At 36.1% G+C, this 27,502-nt stretch overlaps 2 protein-coding genes across 3 annotated transcripts in view; both read right to left on the reverse strand.

The window, feature by feature from the left end:
• The window catches only part of LOC131017364 (AP2-like ethylene-responsive transcription factor AIL5), a 42,992-nt gene that overhangs the window by 7,573 nt on the left and 7,917 nt on the right, over positions 1-27,502 (reverse strand). The window lies entirely within an intron of this gene.
• LOC131017363 (pectin acetylesterase 8-like) lies at positions 1,183-3,649 on the reverse strand. 2 transcript variants are annotated; one of them, XM_057946094.1, is made up of 13 exons: positions 3,463-3,649; positions 3,292-3,374; positions 3,036-3,198; positions 2,878-2,960; positions 2,717-2,803; positions 2,504-2,628; positions 2,355-2,415; positions 2,210-2,263; positions 2,027-2,104; positions 1,699-1,804; positions 1,475-1,620; positions 1,282-1,385; positions 1,183-1,239 (listed from the first exon to the last, which is right to left on the reverse strand). In XM_057946094.1, exons 1-12 carry the CDS (start codon positions 3,587-3,589, stop codon positions 1,293-1,295), a joined length of 1,206 nt encoding a protein of 401 aa, XP_057802077.1. In that variant the 5' UTR covers positions 3,590-3,649; the 3' UTR covers positions 1,183-1,239; positions 1,282-1,292. The 2 variants fall into 2 exon arrangements, with proteins under 2 accessions (XP_057802077.1, XP_057802076.1); XM_057946093.1 differs by having other exon boundaries at positions 1,183-1,385.

The following is a 27,502-nucleotide window of genomic DNA, read 5'->3' on the forward strand; positions in this document are numbered from 1 at the left end:
ATATATATAAATGACTATAATTGTGAAAATAATATCATACGTGGAGCACATTGATAAATTATTTTCTTAAAATTAAATTTTAGAGCATTATATTATAAGATATTACATGAAAAGGCAATTAATAAATATCTTTTATTATTAGATATTACATTATATTATAAGATATTACATATCATTTCCAAAAAAAGTGGCCATATTTAAAATAAAAATAAAAATAATACTATTTTGATGACAAAATAAAGTGACCATATGAAATTGTATGTTAAATCAAATGAAGAAAAATTTAATAATATATATTGATACATACCATTTTTTTTAAAAAAAAGTGGCCATATTTCAAAAAACAAATAAAGAAAAAATTAATAGTCAAAGTCCAAGATAAAGTGACCTAATGATATGTTAAATAAAATGAAGAAAAAAAATAATATTAATACATATCGTTTGCAAACAAAAGTGGCTATGTTAAAAAAAGACGACAAAAAAATTAATAGTTAAAGTCCAAAATAAAGTGACCGAATAACTGTTAAATAAAATAAAGAAAAAATAATAATATTACTAATACATACCAATTGCCAAAAAAAAAGTGGCCATATTAAAAAAAAAGATAAAGAAAAAATAATAGTTAGAGTCCAAGATAAAGTGACATAATGATATGTTAAATAAATGAAGAAAAAAATAATATTAATACATGTCATTTGCAAACGAAAGTGGCTATATTAAAAAAAAAAGATAAAGAAAAAATTAATTATTAAAGTCCAAAATAAAGTTACCAAATAATTGTTAAATAAAATAAATAAATAAATAAAATAATAATACATATCAATTGCCGAAAAAAGTGGTCATATTAAAAGAAAAAGGAAAAAGAAAAAAATTAGTACTAGTTAAAGTGCAAAATAAGTGGATCGAATAATACGTTAGATAAAATAAAGAAAAAATTAATAATATTGTTACATATCATTTCGAAAAAAAACAGTGGCCTTATTTTGGAAATAAATCAATAACTTTCCAAAATTATTAAAGTTAAAAAAAAGAAAAAAAAATCTTTAGAAGCTTTCCAATATAAATTAAGGATAATTTAGTCATGATACTAATTTATATTAGGTAATAAAATTTCAAGGGTATTATGTACGCACATATTATGTGCATTTATCATTATATGTAAGAACTAAAATTTGGCCCAAATATTTGATGCCCAAAACACTAATAAAAGTTGCAATTAATTTCATATTAAAATTCTTAATATATATATATATATATATATATATATATATATATATATATATATATATATATCAAGTAGTACAAAACTCTCGAGAAGCAGAGGGGGTGATCAAGGTAATCGAATTCCTATCGAAATACCAATCTCCAAAGGCCTCCAATATGGTCTGCAAAATTTTTAATAAGAAAAAATATTGTAAATATTAATTTTGTATGAAAAAAAAGTGAGAATAACATAAAAAGTAATTAAACTCACCAAATTTTCCAATTTGACTGTGGAATTTGGTGACCAATACTGCTCACGATATGCCACTGAGTGTGCGAAGCATGCGTCTATAAACATGCCTCTTGAAGGATTATAGGGGAGATTATTAATAGTTTGGAAAAATGCACCCCCAAAATCTGTGTTCAAAACTAAATAATTAATTTCATGTAAAAATAATTCTTAAGTTTCTAATACTAAAAATAAATGTATATTACCATTCAATAGTTGTATATCAGCAGTTGTACAACTAATGTTTTTCGTCACACATGATTGCCATCTTACCCCCTCAGGAGTAGATGGAGGCACCACTCTGCTTACAACCTAAACAACATTTAAATATTAAAAAAAATACTATTTGTGAAAAATAGTAAACCTCTATATATATATTGTAATAAAAATTTGTCAAGGATTTAATTTGTTGTCAGAAACATTGTTATATTAGTCAGCTAAAATATGTTAACCATTTCAATAGTTTGAGTATTTTGTTTTTTATTTTTTATTAAATTTCATGAAAAAAGGAAAGAAAGCTGAGAAAGTACATACCTGGAAGTAATCAAATGCACTATTTAGTAGAAATAGTGGAGTTTGAATGTCCCCGACTAGATATTCGGGATATAGACACTACAAAATTTAGAAAAACATGAATATATATTCAAATATTTATCAGAATAAAAGAGAGAATTTTTATTTATTTTTAATATAATATAATAATCATATATCACTTACCAAACTCGGATCTCTTGTTTTTCTGCATTTCTCAGGCAATAAGCTAGATATATTCTGCAACACAAATTATTTCATATCATTAATTATTTACATTATTTAAAAACACATGTATTCAAAAAGTTTTACAAGAGGGCGATCAACATACGTGGAGCTGGATGGTCGAGGCAAAAAACTGGTCCCTATAGTCGGCATTCGCGACATTTTCACTGTTTAATCAATAATAATAATAAAATGTATTAACACATAGAAATTAAATAGTTAACATAATTAACAAGGAATGGTATATATTCTGACGCTCGGATGAAAAATCCGGCATCGGAAAGGCATTTCACCCTGCCGACGTTAGGGAGACGTGCTCGGAAGCCATCGCAATGTAGTATAGTTGCTAGGCCTCCGGCCGATCTACCGGAAAGAATAACCTGCAAATAAATAAATATCTTGTAAATTAAGTAATTAATTTAGATGTGATATTGCAATTAATTAAAAAAAAATCATTAATGTCCATACATTCTCTCCGGCACCAATTCCCTTAGCCAAAAGTTCCTCCACCAGAGCATCGAAATTCCTCGACCCTCTGAATTGAACTATTGGTCCCTGAAAATTTTTATATTAATTAGTTAAATAAATATATTTAATGAATTAATTTAAAATTTTATACTACAACTTACTTGACCATCATCAACTACAGTGTCTCCGAGGAACGATGCCTGGTCACAGTAGGTCACGTAAATCCGGTTCCAGTTGTAGAAATCTACAATAATGCATAAAAAACATTATAATAAAAAAACAGTAAAACACATTTTTGATAAAATAATTAATTAATTACCCGGATTTATGGCTTCGTTTTCGCTTAGAATGCCGGTGAAATCTTCGGTTTTGCTGATAGTGCCATTCGAATTTGGAATGTTACTCCAGCTTATTCTGCTATTCCCGTAATATTTTTGAAAATTGCCTCGACAGGCGGGAATGCTTTCGCACCACCCGCCTCCCTAAACAAAGACGAAATTAATTAATTAAACATATATAATCAAAAAGCTATATAATTAATTAATTAAATAAATGAAGAAATTAAGAGGAAAAACATTGATATATATGAGCCAATTTCGGGCTCCGTCTCCTGAGCCCGGCACCAGATAGTATCCGTCTGGTGAGCCATCAATGCAGACTGAAACCAAAATATTAGATATAATTAAGTTTAATTAGATGTTGAAATAAATTAAAGTAAGTAAAAATTATATATGAAGGAATTGAACCTGTTCCTTTTTGAACAGCGTCGGGCAGTGGGGTGAAGCGGACCTTGTCGCATGCCGGCTGCACCCCCATGGCGCCTCCGACGATCACCAAAATTGTCGCACACACAATCATCCACATCGTCGCCATCACAATAGCTCAGAGAGAGAGTCGAGTGAGAGTGAGAGTGAGAGAGAGAGAGTTGTTTGAGGTGTGAAGAATTGTGAAGGGATGCAGCATTATTTATAAGCAGAAATTTAGTGTATCTGTTAATTAAAGATGTATGGCGTGATAGATAGATACCGAACTTCATTTGAAAAATCTTCACACCATCAATTATTTCACCTCCTAACTTTGAAAATTGTCACCATCGCTTCCATTTCCATACACTAATTAGATTCTTTGAAAAGTACATTAAACATTAGTTAGATAGGTAATTATTGTGATGCATATGTATCCTTTTTTAGAGGAAAGAAAAAATGTTAGGCTTAGATGAATGGAGGTTCTGTTGATGGGAAAGAAAAAATCGGTAAGTGTCTAATTGATATTAAAATGTCCTGTTCGGTATTTCAACAAACACTTGATGGGCGCCACCTTAATTTTGGTTATTAGGCTTCGCCACATTTGCCTTTAATCCTTACTCGCGCTGAGCTGAGCTTAGCTCGTTTAGTAAATTCAACAATCACTTCTTGTGCAACTATGGCTCCACTCGTGATTGATTATAATGTGGCAAAAAGTGATATCAAACCTATTGATTAGGATTTTTCAAATCTATCAAAACAAAATAATTTTTTTCCCAAGATGTATTCTTTTTTTTTCTTTTTTTCCACTTATAAGATAGTATTTAAATAGGATTTCATCTAAATAAATTAAACTAATGATTCCCTAGATGCAAATTTTTTCACTAGTGTTGTTGGTTTGTGTGGCAATTTAATTTATTTAATAAGGATTTTTAGCGTTAAAATAAACCAACTTCAATTCGGCCTGTTTGGGTTTGGGTACATGAATCGATGGCACTTCAGTACTTCACGAATCAAAACTACAACGTTTTGATTATAAATTAATCTTCAAAAAATTAAAATTTATATATTAGATATACTTCACCCATTCTACGGCCGACGTCGTTGGAGCATTTATTTCCCGGCAATTCCCCGACGGAAGAATTACAGACGACAATTTAATATAAAAATTCAAACATTAAATATTATAGTCTGTTTATTATTATTTTATTTTTATTTTTAATTTGGGTTTAGTAAATGTGTGAATATAATAAAGCTTTCTTATATTTTTGTTCTTTCAATTGCAGTTTAATTTCGGAAAAAAATTGGAACGCCCAGATTTAGATGTGATCAGCATGCAAGTTTTTTGGACGAATTTCACACTTGCATTTAGATTTCTATTTTTACAGACATTGATATTAGGCAATAATTGTTTATTAATATGACGAATATGATTCAATTAAAGCATTAGTGGATTATGATTTTAAGAAATTAACTCTATCACTTATTAGGAACTCTGGTCATTGCACATGGATTGCAATGGTGAGAATTTCAAATTTACGAGTCATGACATTGAAATTGCATTCATAAAGTTTGGTACCACTTACTATATTTTAAATATGAATTATTAGAATTCACACACTACATGTGTCTTAAATAATTCGTATAGTATGCCAACAACATAAATAGAGTAAACAATTTGACTGGTACCAAATGATCATAAATACTCAAAATTCTCTGGAATGGTATATGACTATTTATTAATTGAGACTTAAATTCAACTTGTCTTGATTTAGTAATAAAAATTCAGCTATTCACTTTAGATATACTTAATAATGTCCATGAATTGAAAACAAGTCACTTTCGTTAAGCAGAAATTTTCTAAAAAAAAATGTAGGCAAAAAGTTATGGGCATTCAATTATTGAAAATTGAGCATGACTTTAAAGAGTCAGGAATATACGAAAAAATATTAGGTTTGGTATTGTGAAAGAAAAAGAATAACCGTTATGAAAGAATATGATCTCGTTACCGCTTTTTTTGAAGAATTTTTTCTTTCATTTTTTTTTTTGAGAATTTTTTCTCCTAACATACTCTTTATTGGAAAGAGGATCACATTGCAAATATAGATCAAAATGAATATAACTTGTACCGAACTTCATGTTTCCAATTCATGTTTTCAAAGATTCCTAATCATTTTATTCATCTTCAAATTCTATATTTAGACGACGGTTTCCCATATTTCAATCGTGATTTTCTTATTTTTATAATGATCAAAATCCCTTATTCCTTATTTCTTGAAATTACATTAATATAAAAGTACAAAATAATAATGCCCAAACATTAAATAAAAATCAAATTTATTAAGGATTATTAACGTTACAGGATATACATATAAAGACAATTATAAATACAACAGGACAAAAGATAATAATGGAGTAAGAAAATATACTAAAATTTACTATGATATGGGCATCAGAATCAATTCCCAATTGTGTTTGCAGTCATGCATAAAGAATGGGTAAGATTTTTGTAGTAATTGTCAAAATCAATTCGCCAAATTTAGTCAAAGGAGAATTAATAATGCATGTGATATGTCTATTTCATGGGAATGAATTAATGACAGCTTTTACTTTCACAAAAAAAGAATTATTATGGGCTGCTTCATACGTACTCTATTAAATAAGGACTGCTTCATATAAAACTTTCATCAATTTTTTTATAGAAGATTCGGTTTGTAATTAATTGCACTATTAATTGATTCTGATTATGCAACAATGTCAATTTACCCCCAAATTATTGTGGAGTATTACATTCATGACATAATTACGTCGAAGAGGATATTTAAATACTCCATCCGTCCCACTTCAAATGTCCCACTTTCTATAATGGGATGTCCCACTCCAAATGTCTCATACATTTTTTGGCAATACACTCTCTCTCTATACTTAATATTTAAACAATTTTCACCAACCCACTTTATCTACTTTATACCCACTTTATCTAATTTATACCTATTTCTTAATCTCCGTGCCCAAAAGTAAGGGGACATTTGGAGTGGGACCGAGGGAGTATTAATTAGATATCTAACATTTTTTCTTTCTTCTAAAAAAGGATACATATGCAACACAATAATTACCTACCTATCTACTCCCTCCGTCCCACGAATCTTGACACGTTTTTCTTTTTGGACCGTCCCATAAATCTTGACACATTTTCAAATAAGGTAATAATTATTATCTTCTCTCTCCTACTTCATCACTTTTATTACCTTCTCTCGCTACTTCATCACTTTTATACTTTATTAACTACACACTTAAAACACTAATCTACAACTCCTTAATTCTCGTGCCGAAACCAAACGTGTCAAGATTCGTGGGACTGAGGGAGTAATATTTAGTATACTTTCCCCTAGAAATTTAATTTCCACCACCCGTGACTACCGTACAATTTTAATCAATCATATATGGATACTCTGCAAAAGAATCTAATTAGTGTATGGAAATGGAAGCGATGGTGACAATTTTCAAAGTTAGGAGGTGAAATAATTGATGGTGTGAAGATTGTTCAAATTTAGTTTGGTATATATATATGATCTGTCACGCCATACATGAATTGAAAACAAATCATATATTCCTTTTGTAATATTGCAATGTCTCTTTCCAATAAAGAATATATATGTTAGGAGAAAAAAAAAATCTCCAACAGTGCTAGGTAGCGAGTCACAATGGGGTGTGGTGTCGTTGGACAGCGGTGCGCTGCAATTAAGATGAAGAAGGACAACAGCAATGGAACGAGTAGCAACAGCAGTAGCCGAATAAATCCCCAAGACAGGATTTTCTTGTTTTTTTTAATTTAAACTATGGTTCCTCAAATATATAATACTATATTAAATAATATATATGTAGTTATCAACTATCCATAAATTAGGTGTTAAATAAATTTTTTATTCGCAATTTTCTTATTTTCTGAAGAAATATTTACATTAATATGACAACAAATATGTACATTAATAATTTCATATGACAAAAAGATAATGTTTGAATATTAAAAATATATTTATTATTTATTCAAGATATATTATACATGGTGACGTTACATGTATAGTAGTAATTTTAAAGCACTAATTAAGCTAGCAAGAAATGACTAAAGAATAAGCCCCTCGACAATAAGGTAATGCCCTAGCTCCCTCAAGAAATTCATTTTGACTCTTTGTTGTAAGATTTTGAAAGGCATCACAACAATTATGATAAATTAGAGGGAAATCAGTATCGCAAATGCTATAAACAAGACTGAAACAACAAAACTAGAGATTACCGTTTGCTTATTGTCACAAAATTCTATCATGCCATTTAAATCAGCTTGTTTTGAATAGGCAAATTTGATCTCGGTGCGACTGAGTTTCATTTACCATCAGTGGTCCACTAATAACGAGGAAAAATCAAGATTTGAATCATGATATTCAACTATATTTCAAATTGAAGTATTTGATGAAATATTCTCTTTTAAGATGTTTTGTTAAATGATGTATGATCTCGATATTTATACTAATTTGGCGAAGCTAGATGTGTTTCGATTCATTTTAATTACATATTTCTACGTAGAACCGACATATAACTGGCTAGTTAATTACATAAATATACTGAAACAACAAACCAATCTGCTGTTATTATTTAAATGAGCTTGATTTAATTATCTCTTTGCGTCACAATTTAATACTAATTGTGATTAATAGACTCAAATTAAGACCGTTAAGTTCTAATTTGAGATTAATTAATACTCGTATTTAATAATTCAGCTAACATCATTGTTTTTCACACTCCAAAGAAAATTCTCTTATAAAATAGTACATAAAATTAAAAGTGATCAAAACTAGGAATCTTTCAAATGTATCTTTTACCAAAACAAATTATTCCCAAGATGCAAAATCTTTTCTTTTTCACTTCTTCCTTCACATACATACACGCGGGCGCACGCGCACACACACACTCAATTAGGTAGAGAGTGCATACTTTGCTTGATTGTTGTGTTAACCTTGGGACCATCCACGGCGCAACATACTATCCCTTTCTTCTTTGATTTTGTCCTGATTTTCGTTCTGGCATTTGTCGAACAGGTTATGTGCGTCTGTTTCTCTTTTCTCTTGGGATTTTCGTCGAGCATCTGGCAGGTAATTACTTGCCTGAAGTTTTGGAAGTCAAGCTTGATCAGATAACATGTATGAAGCTATCACATTTACCCAAATTCTGCAACTTAGTAATTCATGCTTAATTTTCAATAACTGAATGCCCATAACTTTTTCAACTTTTGCCCAACTTCTGCAACTTTTGCCTTCATTTGTTTTTCAGATATTTTCCCATAACATATTCTTTATTAGAAAGAGCACAAAAGGAAAATGACTTGAGAAATGGACATTATTAAGTATCTAAAGTGAATATTATTATTTCATGAGGCGGAGGGATTATTATTTATTTATCTAAGCCCAAGTACTCATTTAGTACTTAGGCCATCTTCTTTGGGTTCAGATTTAATTATTTCACTTGGGCTTCAGATGTTTATTATATACAAGTGGGCTGCCATTATTTAATTCATGCCCACTTTTATTTAATTAATTACTAAGCTGCCTTATAATTGAGCTTATTAATTACTGGGTCAACATTGTTAATTCCTTTCATATTTATTTACGCTCGATTAAGGAACAACCTGATTAAGCATTTAATTAGACTTAATTACTTCTAAAACGGATTCTTTATGAAGATATTAGTTATTAATTGACGTGAGAAAAGGTAGTACTAGTGTCTGGGTTAAGTCAGTTTAAAGATGCCCAAAAAATTCAAAATCGGGAACCGAACCGTGGTAATACGCTACGTATTAATGTTCACGTTAGGGAGAACGCGAAACTCCGGCAATCCTTACGATCACGCAAGAAAGAGCTCAAATAAATAATTTCATAGCATGAGAAAAATAATTACGATCCCTTCTTCTTAAATAGAAGCTAGGGCAACAACTAATACTTGAGAAGCAAGTAATAAACCCTATTCTAATCCTAAACTAATTGTGGCACTAACGGCCCACGAAAATAGAAACAAACAATAACTAAAGAAATAATTAATCAAGATAGCGACTGGGCTTGCGGATCTCGCGACGAAGCCTGCTACGAGCTAAACTGGGCTCTTCGTTGGGCTCATCACTTGCGGCAGGTTGGTCTTCTAACGATGATGTTTCACCAGGTAAGATTGTATCACGTGGTCAACGATTTCAGAATCGGAACTGTGGTCAACAATTTCGAATCGGAATCGTGACCGTGGCTCCATAGTTCGGTTCCGGTTCCAATTTTCTCGAACCGACAGTTCACGTTTCTGAACCGTGGAACCATTCATTTTTTTTAAAAAATTTATACTATACTTTGAAGTGTATGAAATAGAAATAATGTTGAACCATTTATTTAGGTTATAAATGGTTGAAATTTAGTAAGAATTAGATGTGAGAATGAGAAATGAAGATTAACCGTTTTATTTAGGTTGTGAATGGTTGAAGTTTATTAAAATTCGACGTGCATTGAAAAACCATAAGTTCATGTGCTTATTTTATATTTTTTACTTTTATCTATCTCAAATTCTTATTCTCGCATTGAATTTATAGTAAACTTTAACCCTTTACCATCTAAATAAAATGGTCAACTCTCATTCCCACAACTAATTCATACTAAATCTCAATCATTTACAACTTAAATAAATAGTTCAACATTGTTTACATTTCATAAACTTCAAACCAATACTTTAAAACATAAAATAAAAATAACTCCAGACTTGACGACTGTCACCACAGACCAACACGAGTCTATTCTAGCGTGTTTTATCCTCACTTGCACGCTCCCTGAGAAACATCCCAAAGGATCACCCATCCTGAAATTGCTCCAAGCCAAACACGCTTAGCCTTGGAGTTTCTTCTATGTGGGCACCAAAAAAGAAGATTCACCTTGTAGATATGAGTAGCTTAATCAAATCCTTTAAGTTCTCCTTGAATATTTTGTCTCATTCCAACATATTCTCGGAATCCCTCTCGTTCGGGTGAGTTCCAATTCATTCCTGCGCCCTTCCGCTTGGAAGTCTTAATTGAAGTCGCTCCTTGCTCATGCCTCTTTTGCACCGGCGATCACTACGCACTTCGTCCTTGGTCATCACAGAATCGGAACCGGAAGTACCGGTGCACGGTTAGAACCAGAACATTGACGGAGCTTTCACGGTTCAGTTCCGATTCTGAATTTTGGAACTGTGGAACTGCGGGTTCGAACTAGAACCGTGGCCACATCTGTTGTGAGTTGACATGTTGACTTGGCGGTGTGACTGAAATAATTTATTTATGAACTAATAATCATTTTCTTAAAAATCATTTCTTGAATAATTTGCCCACGTTGAATATATAGTCTTCCTAGACACACTTTTGCTCTTTCCATATCTTTCTCCTTCAATATTTAAAATGTTTTACGATTCTTCATTATTTGTCGTGAAGCATAATAAAGTATAGCTGAATTTTTATTACTAAATTAAGACAAGATGAATTTAAGTCTCAATAAATAGTACCATTTCAGAGTTTTGAATATTTATAATCATTTGAGAGCAAAGTTTTTTGAGAATGGAGAATGCGTGAAAAAATAATGAATAAGTCTATAATTTCGATGAATAAATCAATGTACCGTATGAATATGAATTTGGCCTGGGTTCGAATCCTGAGAGGGGCGAGATTTTCACTATATTTACTGAATACATCTGTTCATTAGTTAATAGTTATGCTGATCTGTTCGTAAAATTTATAGGTTTATTCGTTATTCTCCATTCTCTAGAAAAATGTAATTCTCTATGGATCCCTCCCATATATATATATATATATATATATATATATATATATATATATATATATATATATATATATGGGATTCCACATGGGATTTGGAAAGCAAATCTTGCTTTTTACATATGCAAGCTATTTCGTGATATATATATATATATATATATATATATATATATAAACACAAAAATTCCGGTGAAATCGGCTTTTTAAAGACACTACTTCAATATACAAATGATGTTTTAAATTTAAAGTATCATTTGTATGTTGAAATAGTGTAGGGTATCTTTGCCTAGCCAGGGTTACACCGCTTGATTCCCGAACCTCCTGTCTTCCCCACTTCGTGCTCAAGCACTTGATCTTCTTCTTTGGTCTTCTGTTCCACAGATCTTCTACTTCTTCTGTCTTTTCTTCAGATCTGCACAAAGGAAAGATAAAGCAAGTAAAAGAGATACAAGAAAAAGAAATGGGAAAAGAAAAGAAAGAAAGAGTTCGGAGAATGGGAAAAGGTGTCCTCGGGACACTTTGGGGCTCAGATTTTCCCCTTGTACTCAGCAACCCTTCCGGAAGCTGAATGATCAAGACCACGGAATGGACAAAGGAGAAGCTTCTCAGATCTCAGCAGAGCCACCAACAGCAGGAGCCAAGTACAGAACTCCGGCGGCTCAGATCTACTTAGGTAACCACCAAACAGGGCTCCGGTGAACAGGAAGGCCCGGTGATACCACCACCCACACATGGAATCCCGTACTATCAAAGAAGTAACCACAGATTTGAAAGGAATAGCAGAGCCTCTCACACTTTGATACTACGGTTATCCCCATATGGGAGAGCATCAGGGAATTTAAGGAGAGCAGCAGCAACGGGAGGGAGGAACGCCATTGAAGGCGATGGAGAAACTAAGGTAAAAGGGCGGTGGGAAGGTGGAGGAGGCGAGGAGTCGGGGAGAGAGAGAATTAGGGTAAGGGAAGCGGCGCTAGTGAAGTGAGAGAGAGAGTGAGGTTGGGGTTGGGTATATCAGAAGGAGAGTGGGCTAGGGTTTTGGAATTGGGCTCGGTTCTGGACCCAAGAGATGGCCCAGACAAAAGAAAAGAAAGAGAAGGAAAGAATGAGAAATGGGCCAACCTCACATATCCACCTTTGGCACATTGATCATTCTGTCACTAGGGAAGGGCCATCAATTGAGTTTGAGTTATCATCACAACCCCTATTTTTACTATCATCCTATCACCAAGACAAGACAATAGAGGGTGAGAAAAATATTAAGCACATTTAACTCAGTTTCAAACCACAGAGACCAACCCAAAGGCAATAACCATTTCTCAAACCCAAAGGGTTATCATTGAAGACTCAACAGACCACACATAAAACATAACAGAACACACACACAGAGCAAAAACAAAGCAGATAAGACAGACGACAGAGCAGAGCAGAGGAACCACAAACAGAGCAGAGAAACGCACATGCAGAACAGAGCAAACTTAGCAGAGGTCATCATAACAGAGACAGATCCAATACTCAGAGCAGACGCAGAAGAACAGACCAGAGCAGAAGACAAACAAGACACATAACAGAAACAAAAACAAGAACAAGTAAAAGACAACACAAAGACAGAGACAAGCAACCACAAAGGCTGAACTTGTCACACAGACAGGATTCTAACCCGGACCAATGTTCAAAGTCCTTTTGCAAGATTCCAGCTTTGCAACTGGTAGGCACTTAGTGCCCATATCTGCAGGGTTGAATTCAGAGGGAATCTTATCAAGTATTATCTCACCTTTTTCAACAATATCTCTGATGAAGTAAAATCTGACATCAATGTGCTTAGTTCGGTCATGAAAAACAGGATTTTTACACAATTGAATAGTAGACTGACTATTAGAGAAGAGCACAGGTTTATCATCAATGTACTTAATTTCAGACAATACACCATTTAACCAGATTGCTTCCTTCACTGCCTCAGTGGCAGCAATGTATTCAGACTCTGTAGTGGACAATGCAACAATTCCTTGTAGTTGAGACTTCCAGCTAATGCATGAACCACATAAGGTGAACACATAAGAGGTGGTTGATTTTCTTTGATCTTTATTATTAGCATAATTTGAATCAACATAGCCAACACATTTAATGCCATCTTCAGATTTAACAAAAGTGAGACCACAGTTCATAGTGCTTTTCAGGTATCTCAGAAGCCATTTCAATGCTTCCTAGTGAGGGAGACCAGGGTTTGCCATGAATTTACTTAAGCAAGAAACAACATAAGCAATGTCAGGTCTAGTGCTAATCATGAGGTACATAACAGAACCTATAGCATTTGCATAAGGGATATTTCTCATTTTATCAAACTCAGGCTCAGATTGGGGAGACTGACTCTTGCTCAACATAAAGTGGGAAGCTAATGGCACATTGACAGCTTTGCAGTTAAGCATGTTGAATTTCATCAAGACTTGCTTTACATAATCAGATTGATGCAACACCAAAGTGGATTTCTCCCTATTTCTCTCTATGCTCATGCCTAAGATTTTCTTGGCATCTCCTAAATCTTTCATGTCAAACATATCACAAAGGCATTTCTGAACATGCTGTATGGTTTTCAAACAAGGACCAAGAATGAGCATATCATCAACAAATAACAGCAAGAACACAGGAGACTCACCACCCAAGTGATACAAGCAATGATCAAAACTACTCCTAACAAAATTCAAGCTTTTCATGCATTGGTCAAACTTCAAGTTCCATTGTCTTGGAGACTGTTTTAAACCATATAAAGATTTTTTGAGAAGACACACATGATCAGGGAAGTTTTTATCAACAAAGCCCTCAGGCTGTTTCATGTAAATGTCATTTTCAAGTTCACCATGCAAGAAGGCAGTAGTGACATCCATTTGTTTTAGCTCCCAGTTAAAATGAGCACATAGAGCAAGCATAATGCGCACAGTGGTGAATTTAACAACTGGAGCAAATATCTCATTATAATCAATGCCCTCTTTTTGTGTAAAACCTTTTGCAACAAGCCTGGCCTTGTATCTGACATTTTCCACCTCATTTTTGATCTTAAATAACCATTTACATTCAACAATAGAACAGTCAGCAGGTTTAGGAACCAAAATCCATGTATTGTTGTTATGCAAGGAGTTCATTTCAGATTCCATAGCAGTTAACCACTTAGCAGATTCTTCAGAATTGACAGCCTCATAGTAAGAGCAAGGTTCAGCATGATCCACATTATTAAACATATTAAAAGCATACATAGACATATTGTAGTCATCAAACCTAGCAGGTTGCCTAACATGCCTTCTTTTTCTATCTCTTGAAAGTTGATAATTATTCAAATTGTTATTCACATGCACATCATTCTGAGCAGGTTCATTCACAACAGGTTCTGGAATCAATGGTTCAAGGGGAGGGATAGGTTCAGGGTTTGCTTGAGGTTCCACCTCAAAAGGAACCAAGGGAGTGAACATAAACTCAGCATTATAAGCATTCAAGTTCTCCACCTCACTTGGAGCAGCAGAGTGTGAGGAATTCAGTAAACAAGGAAAACTTAACTCATTGAAAGAGACATCTCTGCTAACACAAGTTTTAAACCCAGGTACTGACTTATCCCACAACCTATATCCTTTAACACCTTCAGGATACCCAAGGAAGATGCATTTCTTAGCCCTAGGCTCAAGTTTATCAAGGTTTTGGTGCACATATGCAGCACAACCAAAGACTCTCAAGTTTTTCAAGCTTATAGGTTTATTCCAGAACACAGACTCAGGCAATTTACCAAGTAAAGGCACAGATGGAGACCTATTGATCAAGTAGACAGCAGTCATAAGAGCTTCACCCTAGAAATGCTTGGACAGACCAGAGGCAACAAGGAGACTCCTAACTCTCAAGGAGAGTTCTATTCATTCTCTCAACAACTCCATTTTACTGTGGAGTATAAGGAACTGACTTATGTCTAGTGATGCCTAACTCAGAACACTAATTATCCATGGAATGATTGCAAAATTCAAGGCCATTATCAGTTCGTATGCATTTAATGCTCTTTCTTGTTTGATTTTGAATCTGAACAGCCCACTTAGACAACTTTTCACATACTTCAGACTTATTTTTCATAAGAAACACCCAAGTTTTTCTAGAGAAATCATCAATTACAGATAAGAAGTACACATTACCACCATGAGTGGGCACCTTTGCAGGGCCCCAAACATCATCATGCAAATATTCAAGGATTTCAGTGCTAACATGTTTTCTGGGATAAGGAACAGAAATAGGGAATGCATATTTATGATGCTTTCCTAAAATGCAAGGTTCACAAAAGGTGATGTCAGAAATCTTGTCATTTCCAAAAGAACCAGCTTTTTTCAAAATCTCCATGCCTTTATTGCTTATATGACCTAGTCTAGCATGCCAAAGTGCAGACTTATCATCATGAACCACATTTGCAACATGTAAAGGCACAGACTCAGCATGCACAGCATACAAATTACTCTTCCTAAGTGCAGAAAAGTAAGGCTCAGAATCTTTCTTGAATTGGAAACTCAAGTGATCAACAGATCCAGTTATCATGTTATCAGCAATTTGAGACACAGACAACAAACTGGACTTCAAGTTGGGAACAAATCTGACTTCAGTCAAAGTAAGACATTTTCTATTTTCAAATTTTAAGTACACATCACCCTTCCCAATGATCTCACAATTCTGACCATCTGCTAATGCAACATGCCCAGACTTAACAGGTTGAAGATTATGAAACATATGCTCAAAAGGAGTGACATGAAAAGTGCAGCCAGAGTCAATGAGCCATTCACTGGAACTCATGGTTTTTGAAATAGCATTTGAGTAACTGATGAACTGAAAGTCATAATCATGCATCATGTAAACACAGTCATCCTCATACACATTATTGGCATTTTGATTTGGTTCTTCAGGGACAGGTTGCTTTTTCTGCTTAGGAAGTTTGCATCTATTTATAAAATGACCAGGTTTTCCACAATTCCAACAAACCTTCCTAGGCTTTTGGTCAGGGTTTTTGGTTCTGGCTTTGACCTCTATGCTCAACTTTCTGATTATAAGGCCTCATGTCTTTAGGCTTTTCAAAGTTCTGACCCCTATTGAAGTTCTGGGGTTGGTTCTTGTTGACATACAGGATTTCACCATGCAAGGGTTTTGACTCGACCAGTTTAAACTCACTCTCTTTAGACTTAAGACCATTTGTGATCATTTCACAAGTAACTTTTGCACCACCATATTTCAAAGCAGATTTTACCTCAGCAAAAGGCTTAGGTATGGAGTTTAAAAGAATTTGGGGAGCATATTTTTTAATGGAGTCATCTCCAGCAAGTTTTAAATCATGCAGCAGTTTATTGAAAATATCCATATTGGTATCAATATCCTTTGAAGAATCCATTTGAAAAGACATAAATTGATTTTGCAAAAACCAAGTTGACACTTCAGTAGGTGCAGCATATATAGAGTTCAAGTCATCCCACAAATCTTTAGCACAAGCATGGTGTGACACTTTCCTGACCACAGAACTACACAGATTCAACAAAATTGTGGCTCTAGCACTATCATTCATCTCATGCATTCTGACATCAGTAACAGCCTCATCAATCTTAGTGGTTATGGCTCTTTTTACCTTCTCTTTTATCAGAATGCACTCAATCTTGATTTTCCAATCCTGGAAATCATCCCTGCCATTAAATGGCGCTACATGCATGTTGTTCATGTTTATGCAGATGCAACAAGCAAGGAAACACAACAAGCAAAGGGCACAGAGGAAGCACACAATAGAGGGAGGTCAATACTGACCTGGAGAGGATCCACCTAGAGTTAAAGAGTAGTGGAGAGCCTAGATCTCAGCACAGATTGATCTGTGGAGCAAGGTTCGCACTGATCATTCTAGGGGTTCCAAGAGGACTATCTTAGTCCAAAAACTCTCAATCCAAGAGAGTTTTCAAGGTGTACAGACCTTTCAGAGAGCTCAACATAAAATAAAAGTAACAAGGAAGTAAGGCACAAACAGCCAATCTGGATGAATCCCTTTCTCCCTTGCTTTCCAGGTTACTCGCACGAGGAGACTCCTTTAAAGGAGAATCCAGACGAACTGGACCAAATATAAGGGAGATCTCACTAGGCTTTGAAATGCCAAGGGATTATCGAGATAAATAGCCAACAAGCGGAAGCAGACAAAACACAGGAACACAAGACACCAACAAAGAAAAGAAAAGTAGCACCTTGAACCAAGCCTAGATCTATGGGGCTAGGGTTTCGGCCGATTTACCAGAGCCAAACTCTTCAGGAGGAAGAGCTGGACTTACCCTTCTCCTTGCTTGTCGGGAGCGAATCGGCGCAGCCAACGGGCGGCGGGGTGGGAAAGATGTGTTCGGAGGGTGCCCTGGCTAGGTCATCGTGGCTCTGATACCACTGTAGGGTATCTTTGCCTAGCCAGGGTTACACCGCTTGATTCCCGAACCTCCTGTCTTTCCCACTTCGTGCTCAAGCACTTGATCTTCTTCTTTAGTCTTCTTTTTCACAGATCTTCTACTTCTTCTGTCTCTTCTTCAGATCTGCACAAAGGAAAGATAAAGCAAGTAAAAGAGATACAAGAAAAAGAAATGGAAAAGAAAAGAAAGAAAGAGTTCGGAGAATGGGAAAAGGTGTCCTCGGGACACTTTGGGGCTCAGATTTTACACTTGTACTAAGCAACCCTTCCGGCAGCTGAATGATCAAGACCACGGAATGGACAAAGGAGCAGCTTCTCAGATCTCAGCAGAGCCACCAACAGCAGGAGCCAAGTACAGAACTCCGGTGGCTCAGATCTACTTAGGTAACCACCAAACAGGGCTCTGGTGAACAGGAAGGCCCGGTGATACCACCACCCACACATGGAATCCTGTACTATCAAAGAAGTAACCACAGATTTGAAAGGAATAGCAGAGCCTCTCACACTTTGATACTACGGTTATCCCCATATGGGAGAGCATCAGGAAATTTAAGGAGAACAGCAGCAACGGGAGGGAGGAATGCCATTGAAGGCGATGGAGAAACCAAGGTAAAAGGGTGGTGGGAAGGTGGAGGAGGCGAGGCTTCGGAGAGAGAGAGAGAATTAGGGTAAGGGAAGCGGCGCTGAGTGAAGTGAGAGAGAGAGTGGGGTTGGGGTTGGGGTTGGGGTTGGGTATATCAGAGGGAGAGTGGGCTAGGGTTTGGGAATTGGGCTCGGTTCTGGGCCCAAGAGATGGCCCAGACAAAAGAAAAGAAAGAGGAGGAAAGAATGAGAAATGAGCCAACCTCACATATCCACCTTTGGCACATTGATCATTCTGTACTTTTCATGTCACTCCTTTTGAGCATATATGTTTCATAATCTTCAACCTGTTAAGTCTGGGCATGTTGCATTAGCAGATGGTCAGAATTGTGAGATCATTGGGAAGGGTGATGTGTGCTTAAAATTTGAAAATGGAAAATGTCTTACTTTGACTGAAGTCAGATTTGTTCCCAACTTGAAGTTCAGTTTGTTGTCTGTGTCTCAAATTGTTGATAACATGATAACTGGATCTGTTGATCACTTGAGTTTCCAATTCAAGAAAGATTATGAGCCATACTTTTCTGCACTTAGGAAGGGTAATTTGTATGTTGTGCATGCTGAGTTTGTGCCTTTACATGTTGCAAATGTGGTTCATGATGATAAGTCTGCACTTTGGCATGCTAGACTAGGTCATATAAGCAATAAAGGCATGGAGATTTTGAAAAAAGCTAGTTCTTTTGGAAATGACAAGATTTCTGACATCACCTTTTGTGAACCTTGCATTTTAGGAAAGCATCATAAATCTACATTCCCTATTTCTGTTCCTTATCCCAAAAAAAATGTTAGCATTGAAATCCTTGAATATTTGCATGCTGATGTTTGGAGCCCTGCAAAGGTGCCCACTCATGGTGGTAATGTGTACTTCTTATCTGTAATTGATGATTTCTCCAGAAAAACTTGGGTGTTTCTTATGAAAAACAAGTCTGAAGTATGTGAAAAGTTGTCTAAGTGGGCTGTTCAGATTCAAAATCAAACAAGAAAGAGCATTAAATGCATAAGAACTGATAATGGCCTTGAATTTTGCAATCATTCCATGGATAATTGGTGTTCTGAGTTAGGCATCACTAGACATAAGTCAGTTCCTTATACTCCACAGCAAAATGGAGTTGTTGAGAGAATGAATAGAACTCTCCTTGAGAGAGTTATGAGTCTCCTTGTTGCCTCTGGTCTGTCCAAGCATTTCTGGGGTGAAGCTCTTATGACTGCTGTCTACTTGATCAATAGGTCTCCATTTGTGCCTTTACTTGGTAAATTGTCTGAGTCTGTGTTCTGGAATAAACCTATATGCTTGAAAAACTTGAGAGTCTTTGGTTGTGCTGCATATGTGCACCAAAACCTTGATAAACTTGAGCCTAGGGCTAAGAAATGCTTCTTCCTTGGGTATCCTGAAGGTGTTAAAGGATATAGGTTGTGGGATAAGTTAGTACCTGGGTTTAAAACTTGTGTTAGCAGAGATGTCTCTTTCAATGAGTTAAGTTTTCCTTGTTTACTGAATTCCTCACACTCTGCTCCTCCAAGTGAGGTGGAGAACTTGAATGCTTATGATGCTGCTAAATATGAGTTTATGTTCACTCCCTTGGTTCCTTTTGAGGTGGAACCTCAAGCAAACCCTGAACCTATCCCTCCCCCTGAACCATTGATTCCAGAACCTGTTGTGAATGAACCTGCTCAGAATGATGTGCCTGTGAATAACAATTTGAATAATTATCAACTTGCAAGAGATAGAGAAAGAAGGCATGTTAGGCAACCTGCTAGGTTTGATGACTACAATCTGTCTATGTATGTTTTTAATGTGTTTAATAATGTGGATCATGCTGAACCTTGCTCTTACTCTGAGGCTGTCAATTCTGAAGAATCTGCTAAGTGGTTAACTGCTATGGAATCTGAAATGAACTCCTTGCATAACAACAATACATGGATTTTGGTTCCTAAACCTGCTGACTGTTCTATTGTTGAATGTAAATGGTTATTTAAGATCAAAAATGAGGTGGAAAATGTCAGATACAAGGCCAGGCTTGTTGCAAAAGGTTTTACACAAAAAGAGGGCATTGATTATAATGAGATATTTGCTCCAGCTGTTAAATTCACCACTGTGCGCATTATGCTTGCTCTATGTGCTCATTTTAACTGGGAACTAAAACAAATGGATGTCACTACTGCCTTCTTGCATGGTGAACCTGAAAATGACATTTACATGAAACAGCCTGAGGGCTTTGTTGATAAAAACTTCCCTGATCATGTGTGTCTTCTCAAAAAGTCTTTATATGGTTTAAAACAGTCTCCAAGACAATGGAACTTGAAGTTTGACCAATGCATGAAAAGCTTGAATTTTGTTAGGAGTAGTTTTGATCATTGCTTGTATCACTTGGGTGGTGAGTCTCCTGTGTTCTTGCTGTTATATGTTGATGATATGCTTATTCTTGGTCCTTGTTTGAAAACCATACAGCATGTTCAGAAATGCCTTTGTGATATGTTTGACATGAAAGATTTAGGAGATGCCAAGAAAATCTTAGGCATGAGCATAGAGAGAAATAGGGAGAAATCCACTTTGGTGTTGCATCAATCTGATTATGTGAAGCAAGTCTTGATGAAATTCAACATGCTTAACTGCAAAGCTGTCAATGTGCCATTAGCTTCCCACTTTATGTTGAGCAAGAGTCAGTCTCCCCAATCCGAGTCTGAGTTTGATGAAATGAGAAATATCCCTTATGCCAATGCTATAGGTTCTGTTATGTACCTCATGATTAGCACTAGACCTGACATTGCTTATGTTGTTTCTTGCTTAAGTAAATTCATGGCAAACCCTGGTCTCCCTCACTGGGAAGCATTGAAATGGCTTCTGAGATACCTGAAAAGCACTATGAACTGTGGTCTCACTTTTGCTAAATCTGAATATGGCATTAAATGTGTTGGCTATGTTGATTCAAATTATGCTAACAATAAAGATCAAAGAAAATCAACCACCTCTTATGTGTTCACCTTATGTGGTTCATGCATTAGCTGGAAGTCTCAACTACAAGGAATTGTTGCATTGTCCACTACAGAGTTTGAATACATTGCTGCCACTGAGGCAGTGAAGAAAGCAATCTGGTTAAATGGTGTCTTGTCTGAAATTAAGTACATTGATGATAAACCTGTGCTCTTCTCTGATAGTTAGTCTGCTATTCAATTGTGTAAAAATCCTGTTTTTCATGACCGAACTAAGCACATTGATGTCAGATTTCACTTTATCAGAGATATTGTTGAAAAATGTGAGATAATACTTGATAAGATTCCCTCTGAATTCAACCCTGCAGATATGGGCACTAAGTGCCTACCAGTTGCAAAGCTGGAATCTTGCAAAAGGACTTTGAACATTGGTCCGGGTTAGAATCCTGTCTGTGTGACAAGTTCAGCCTTTGTGGTTGCTTGTCTCTGTCTTTGTGTTGTCTTTTACTTGTTCTTGTTTTTGTTCTGTTCTGTGTCTTGTTTGTCTTCTGCTCTGGTCTGTTCTTCTGCGTCTGCTCTGAGTATTGGATCTGTCTCTGTTATGATGACCTCTGCTAAGTTTGCTCTGTTCTGCATGTGCGTTTCTCTGCTCTGTTTGTGGTTCCTCTGCTATGCTCTGTCGTCTGTCTTCTCTGCTTTGTTTTTGCTCTGTGTGTGTGACAAACATGGTTTTCGTACCTCAATATCGCATGAATTGTTGTTATTTTCCCCCATGAATTGATTGCTAATATGTGTTTGTATCCCAATTTTGAGTTTTGTTGAGTTTTAATTCCTTGGTGTAGTTTTGGAGTGATTTCAGGGAAAATCAAGAATTAATTGGAGGATTTTGAAGACATGAGATCGAAGTACGTCTCGAGAGGAATCCGTGAGCGCAAACAGCGACCAAATCCGAGTCCGGACGAGGGAGAACGGAGCAAAACGAGCGGACTGTGCAAAACGCCCAGTACCCCGCGGTCACCACCCGCGGCCGCGGGGTAAGACCGCGGGTCAGCTGTTCCCGACTCAGGAGACACCCGCGGTCACCACCCGTGGCCGCGGGGCGGGACCGCGGGTCCCCTGAGCATCCCCCACGTTTGAAGGCCGCGGACGCGGGCCGTGACCGCGGGAAAAGGGCGGGGCTCCCCCAAATGGACCCCAAACGCGATTTTAGCCTCAAAACTCCATTTTTCTCTTTTTTTTTCCCCATTCATTCACCACACACACCCACTTCATCTTCCCCAACTCTCCAATTCCAAACCCTAGCCTCCATTCTCTACCATTTTTTCTCTCTTCCACACACAAAAACAACACCAAAATCAAATAAAGAAGGGGAAGACTTGGAAAGGAGCTCATCAAGACTACATGATTGAAGATCAAGATTATAGGATTTGTCTATGAATCTCTATCTCTCTATATCTTTATTTATGTTTTCTTATGACTTGAGATTTGCTTTTATTATGAATATGCTTGGCTAAAATCTCTTATCTTAGGGATTAGATTAGATGGATTTGTAATGGATTGATTTCTTTGTTCAATATATATCTTGATTGTGCTTATTGTTATCTTTTCAAGTCCTAGATTTATCTCTTGTATGATTGGTTGGCCACCTTTTGTGCATTTCTAATTTGTGATTTGAATCGGGAGAGGATAATTACAATAGATTAGGAGTTTGATACATATCATCTCAATAAACCGGGAGGTTGAGAGGTGGGTGAGGGCTTATTGATCTTTTGTGCTATTGGGAGTTATAGGTTAGAAATTGACCGGGGACGGCAATTATGACCCGTAATCTACTGTTTTAGTCGTCCGGGAGGGGGCTAAAACTAGTGGGGAGATCGCCCTAGATAAGTAAGTCATAACAAGATTTATATTGATTTAAATTGAAGTTCATTACGATCCATCGAAATCTAGTCCCTAGGATAACTTTCCTTTGAGTCATTCCCCAATTTATTAACTAAGTTTATATTTTTGTTATTTAGTTTGCTTGCTTTAATTTAACTTTGATTTAACCTTCAATATCTCTTCATCTTTGGTTGTCTAAATAGATTGAAAACAACTTATTAATGGTATTTAGAAGTTTGAATTCACCAATCCTTGTGGGATACGACCTTGCTTCCCTTATATTGCAACTACACCGTATACTTGCGGCGTGGTGAAAATAATTGCGAACAAGTTTTTGGCGCCGTTGCCGGGGATTGGTTGAGTTTTTACTTTTGATATTGTGAAAAGTTGTTTTTATCTAATTTAGATATTGTTTTTATGTTTGTTTATTTATATGTTTATTTGTTTTTGTTAGAGAAAATTGCTCCACAACCGTAAAAGCGGCACCAAAAATGGATGATGGAAGGAATGAGTTGGTTGAGCAACTCCAACTACAATTGGCGTTGATGCAACTTAAGTTGCGTGTTTTGGAAGCCAAAAGAAATTGTAGGCAACCAATGATCCAAAAAGCCTTCCAACCAACTCCTTCCTATGGTGACTTTAATGACATGGGGTGCAATGCCATGGAGTGGCAATCACCATTGGAGTATGAGGACCATTTCAATAGTTGGAATTATGAAATTTCTTATTCCACTCAAGAAGGCTTCCAAGGGGGAAATCGATACTATCAAGAGGAGAAATCAAATTCAAAAGACGATCTCCTTCAATGCTTCATAGCTACACAAGCTTGGATAGAAAAAAGTCTAGCAAAATCGGAGGTTATGCTAGAAGAGCAAAGAAGGTCTTTGGCTACCACTATGGAAAATCAAAAGCGAATTGATGATTTGTGCATGGCCATTAGCCTTCAAAATGGAACCTTGTATGAGGAACCAATGCCAATGCTAAGTGAAGAGCCTCAAGAAGTTGAAGAAGAGTATGAAGAAGATGAGGATCAATTCTCCAAACCCCTTGAAGTCGAGAGCCCAACTTTTCCGACACAACCTCTACAATTTCAAAAAGATGAAGATTTCACAAGCTTTAAAGAAAGCAAAGTCAAAAATTTTGTCGATCCTTACCTCGCCACAGGCGATTCTATGAAGGCTTGCTTCTTTCACTTTTATTTATCTTCATCTTTTGATTTTCACTTTGATTTGTCTAATAAGGAATTGTTTGAGTGTGGTGGTACTCTAGATGGTGAACGAGATTACCATGACGCCCGGGATGTCTCAAGAATTGCAAAGCCACCATATTTTTGGGTCGCGGTGGATGGAGCATGCAAATTTGATGAGAAATGGCCACCGCCTAAGCCTCCACCTCGTTTGTGAGTACGAGACAAGTAACCATTTTCTCCTTCATCCAAACTTATTTCTCCTTTGTGTGAAATAAGTTTGGGGGGAGGGTGAAGATGGGTTACTTATCTCGTTTATCCGTTGTTTATTTATTTAGTTAATTTAGTTTTCGAATAATGAGATTTTGTCTCTTTTCTTGAGCTTTTCCATGTCTCTTGAGTTTGAGCTTGATTGTTGAAAAACATGAGTTGGATGAAATGTGTGTTGGGCTTATGATATGAATGTTGTTTTTGAAAAGAATTTGTTGTGTTTCACTTGTTGATTTTGCATGTAGAGTTTGAACTTGTGACAAATGAGCTAAATGTTGTACCTCCAAGAACTTGAAAACGAAAATGAGCTTGTGAGAATTGAGCCTTTGATTGTCATACATTTACAATCTCATTTTGTTCTTGAGTGTAAATCATTTGAGCATGTGTGTTGATCTCTAGAACTTGCCATGAGTCCTCTCTTGAAAATAAAAGTAGATGTGTTGTTAATATTGAAGTGATTTAAGGCCATCCTTGTTAGCCACTTGACTTAAATTGTGTCCAAATTCTCATATGATCCTAGTTTACCCTCTTTGTGCCTTGTAGCATTTCTTTGAATTAACCAATGATGGGTAGAACTTAGATTGTTAGTGGTTACTTTGATGAAAATGTTTGGGAAATGATTGAAATTGCTTATCAAGCTTTGATTGAGTGAAAATCACTAGTCCCCTATGAGCTTAAAAAGAAAAAGAAAAAAAAAGAAAAAAAAAATGAAAATGAATGTGAATAAAAGAGCATAAAGGGGAGTGATTTGCCTTTTGAATCATAGCCATGATAGATATCACTAAGGATGAAAAGATGAAATGTAGGGATTTTGGTTTTTGATTGATAAGAGAAATGGTGAAGTTGATTTGTTCATTGTGATTGATGGATTGTGGGATGAGTCACTTTGCCTAAAAAAACTACTCACCTTACCAAAGAGCCCTCATTACAACCCAATGAAAGCCCTTTTTGATCTCTATTTATAACACATTAAAGCATAGAGAGTTAGGACAAATGGCAAGCTTATGGTAGATTGCATACATTGTTTCAATTTGAGTGCAAACATGCCCAATCTAAACACTTGAGAGTTGAGTGCATCATTGAAACATCCACATTTGTGAGGATTCAAGCTTGGAGGCCATAATATTGAACTCTTCATCACTTGTGATTTCTTGGAATGCATTTCTACTTGTGATACACTTTTGAAAGATTTTTGAAATTGTTGATTTTGAAAAAATTGAAGCCCTTGAAATGACACCAATTCATTCTCACATGTTTGTTATCTTTTATTTCTCTTCTCTTTGTTGTTTGGGGACAAACAACGCTTTAAGTTTGGGGGGGTTGACAAACATGGTTTTCGTACCTCAATATCGCATGAATTGTTGTCATTTTCCCCCACGAATTGATTGCTAATATGTGTTTGTATCCCAATTTTGAGTTTTGTTGAGTTTTAATTCCTTGGTGTAGTTTTGGAGTGATTTCAGGGAAAATCAAGAATTAATTGGAGGATTTTGAAGACATGAGATCGAAGTACGTCTCGAGAGGAATCCGTGAGCGCAAACGGCGACCAAATCCGAGTCCGGACGAGGGAGAACGGAGCAAAACGAGCGGACTGTGCAAAACGCCCAGTACCCCCGCGGTCACCACCCGCGGCCGCGGGGTAAGACCGCGGGTCAGCTGTTCCCGACTCAGGAGACACCCGCGGTCACCACCCGCGGCCGCGGGGCGGGACCGCGGGAAAAGGGCGGGGCTCCCCCAAATGGACCCCAAACGCGATTTTAGCCTCAAAACTCCATTTTTCTCTTTTTTTTCCCCATTCATTCACCACACACACCCACTTCATCTTCCCCAACTCTCCAATTCCAAACCCTAGCCTCCATTCTCTACCATTTTTTCTCTCTTCCACACACAAAAACAACACCAAAATCAAATAAAGAAGGGGAAGACTTGGAAAGGAGCTCATCAAGACTACATGATTGAAGATCAAGATTATAGGATTTGTCTATGAATCTCTATCTCTCTATATCTTTATTTATGTTTTCTTATGACTTGAGATTTGCTTTTATTATGAATATGCTTGGCTAAAATCTCTTATCTTAGGGATTAGATTAGATGGATTTGTAATGGATTGATTTCTTTGTTCAATATATATCTTGATTGTGCTTATTGTTATCTTTTCAAGTCCTAGATTTATCTCTTGTATGATTGGTTGGCCACCTTTTGTGCATTTCTAATTTGTGATTTGAATCGGGAGAGGATAATTACAATAGATTAGGAGTTTGATACATATCATCTCAATAAACCGGGAGGTTGAGAGGTGGGTGAGGGCTTATTGATCTTTTGTGCTATTGGGAGTTATAGGTTAGAAATTGACCGGGGACGGCAATTATGACCCGTAATCTACTGTTTTAGTCGTCCGGGAGGGGGCTAAAACTAGTGGGGAGATCGCCCTAGATAAGTAAGTCATAACAAGATTTATATTGATTTAAATTGAAGTTCATTACGATCCATCGAAATCTAGTCCCTAGGATAACTTTCCTTTGAGTCATTCCCCAATTTATTAACTAAGTTTATATTTTTGTTATTTAGTTTGCTTGCTTTAATTTAACTTTGATTTAACCTTCAATATCTCTTCATCTTTGGTTGTCTAAATAGATTGAAAACAACTTATTAATGGTATTTAGAAGTTTGAATTCACCAATCCTTGTGGGATACGACCTTGCTTCCCTTATATTGCAACTACACCGTATACTTGCGGCGTGGTGAAAATAATTGCGAACAGTGTGTGTTCTGTTGTGTTTTATGTGTGGTCTGTTGAGTCTTCAATGATAACCCTTTGGGTTTGAGAAATGGTTATTGCCTTTGGGTTGGTCTCTGTGGTTTGAGACTGAGT

This window comes from Salvia miltiorrhiza, chromosome 3 (assembly GCF_028751815.1).
Source record: "Salvia miltiorrhiza cultivar Shanhuang (shh) chromosome 3, IMPLAD_Smil_shh, whole genome shotgun sequence".
Classification (NCBI taxonomy): Eukaryota; Viridiplantae; Streptophyta; class Magnoliopsida; order Lamiales; family Lamiaceae; genus Salvia; species Salvia miltiorrhiza.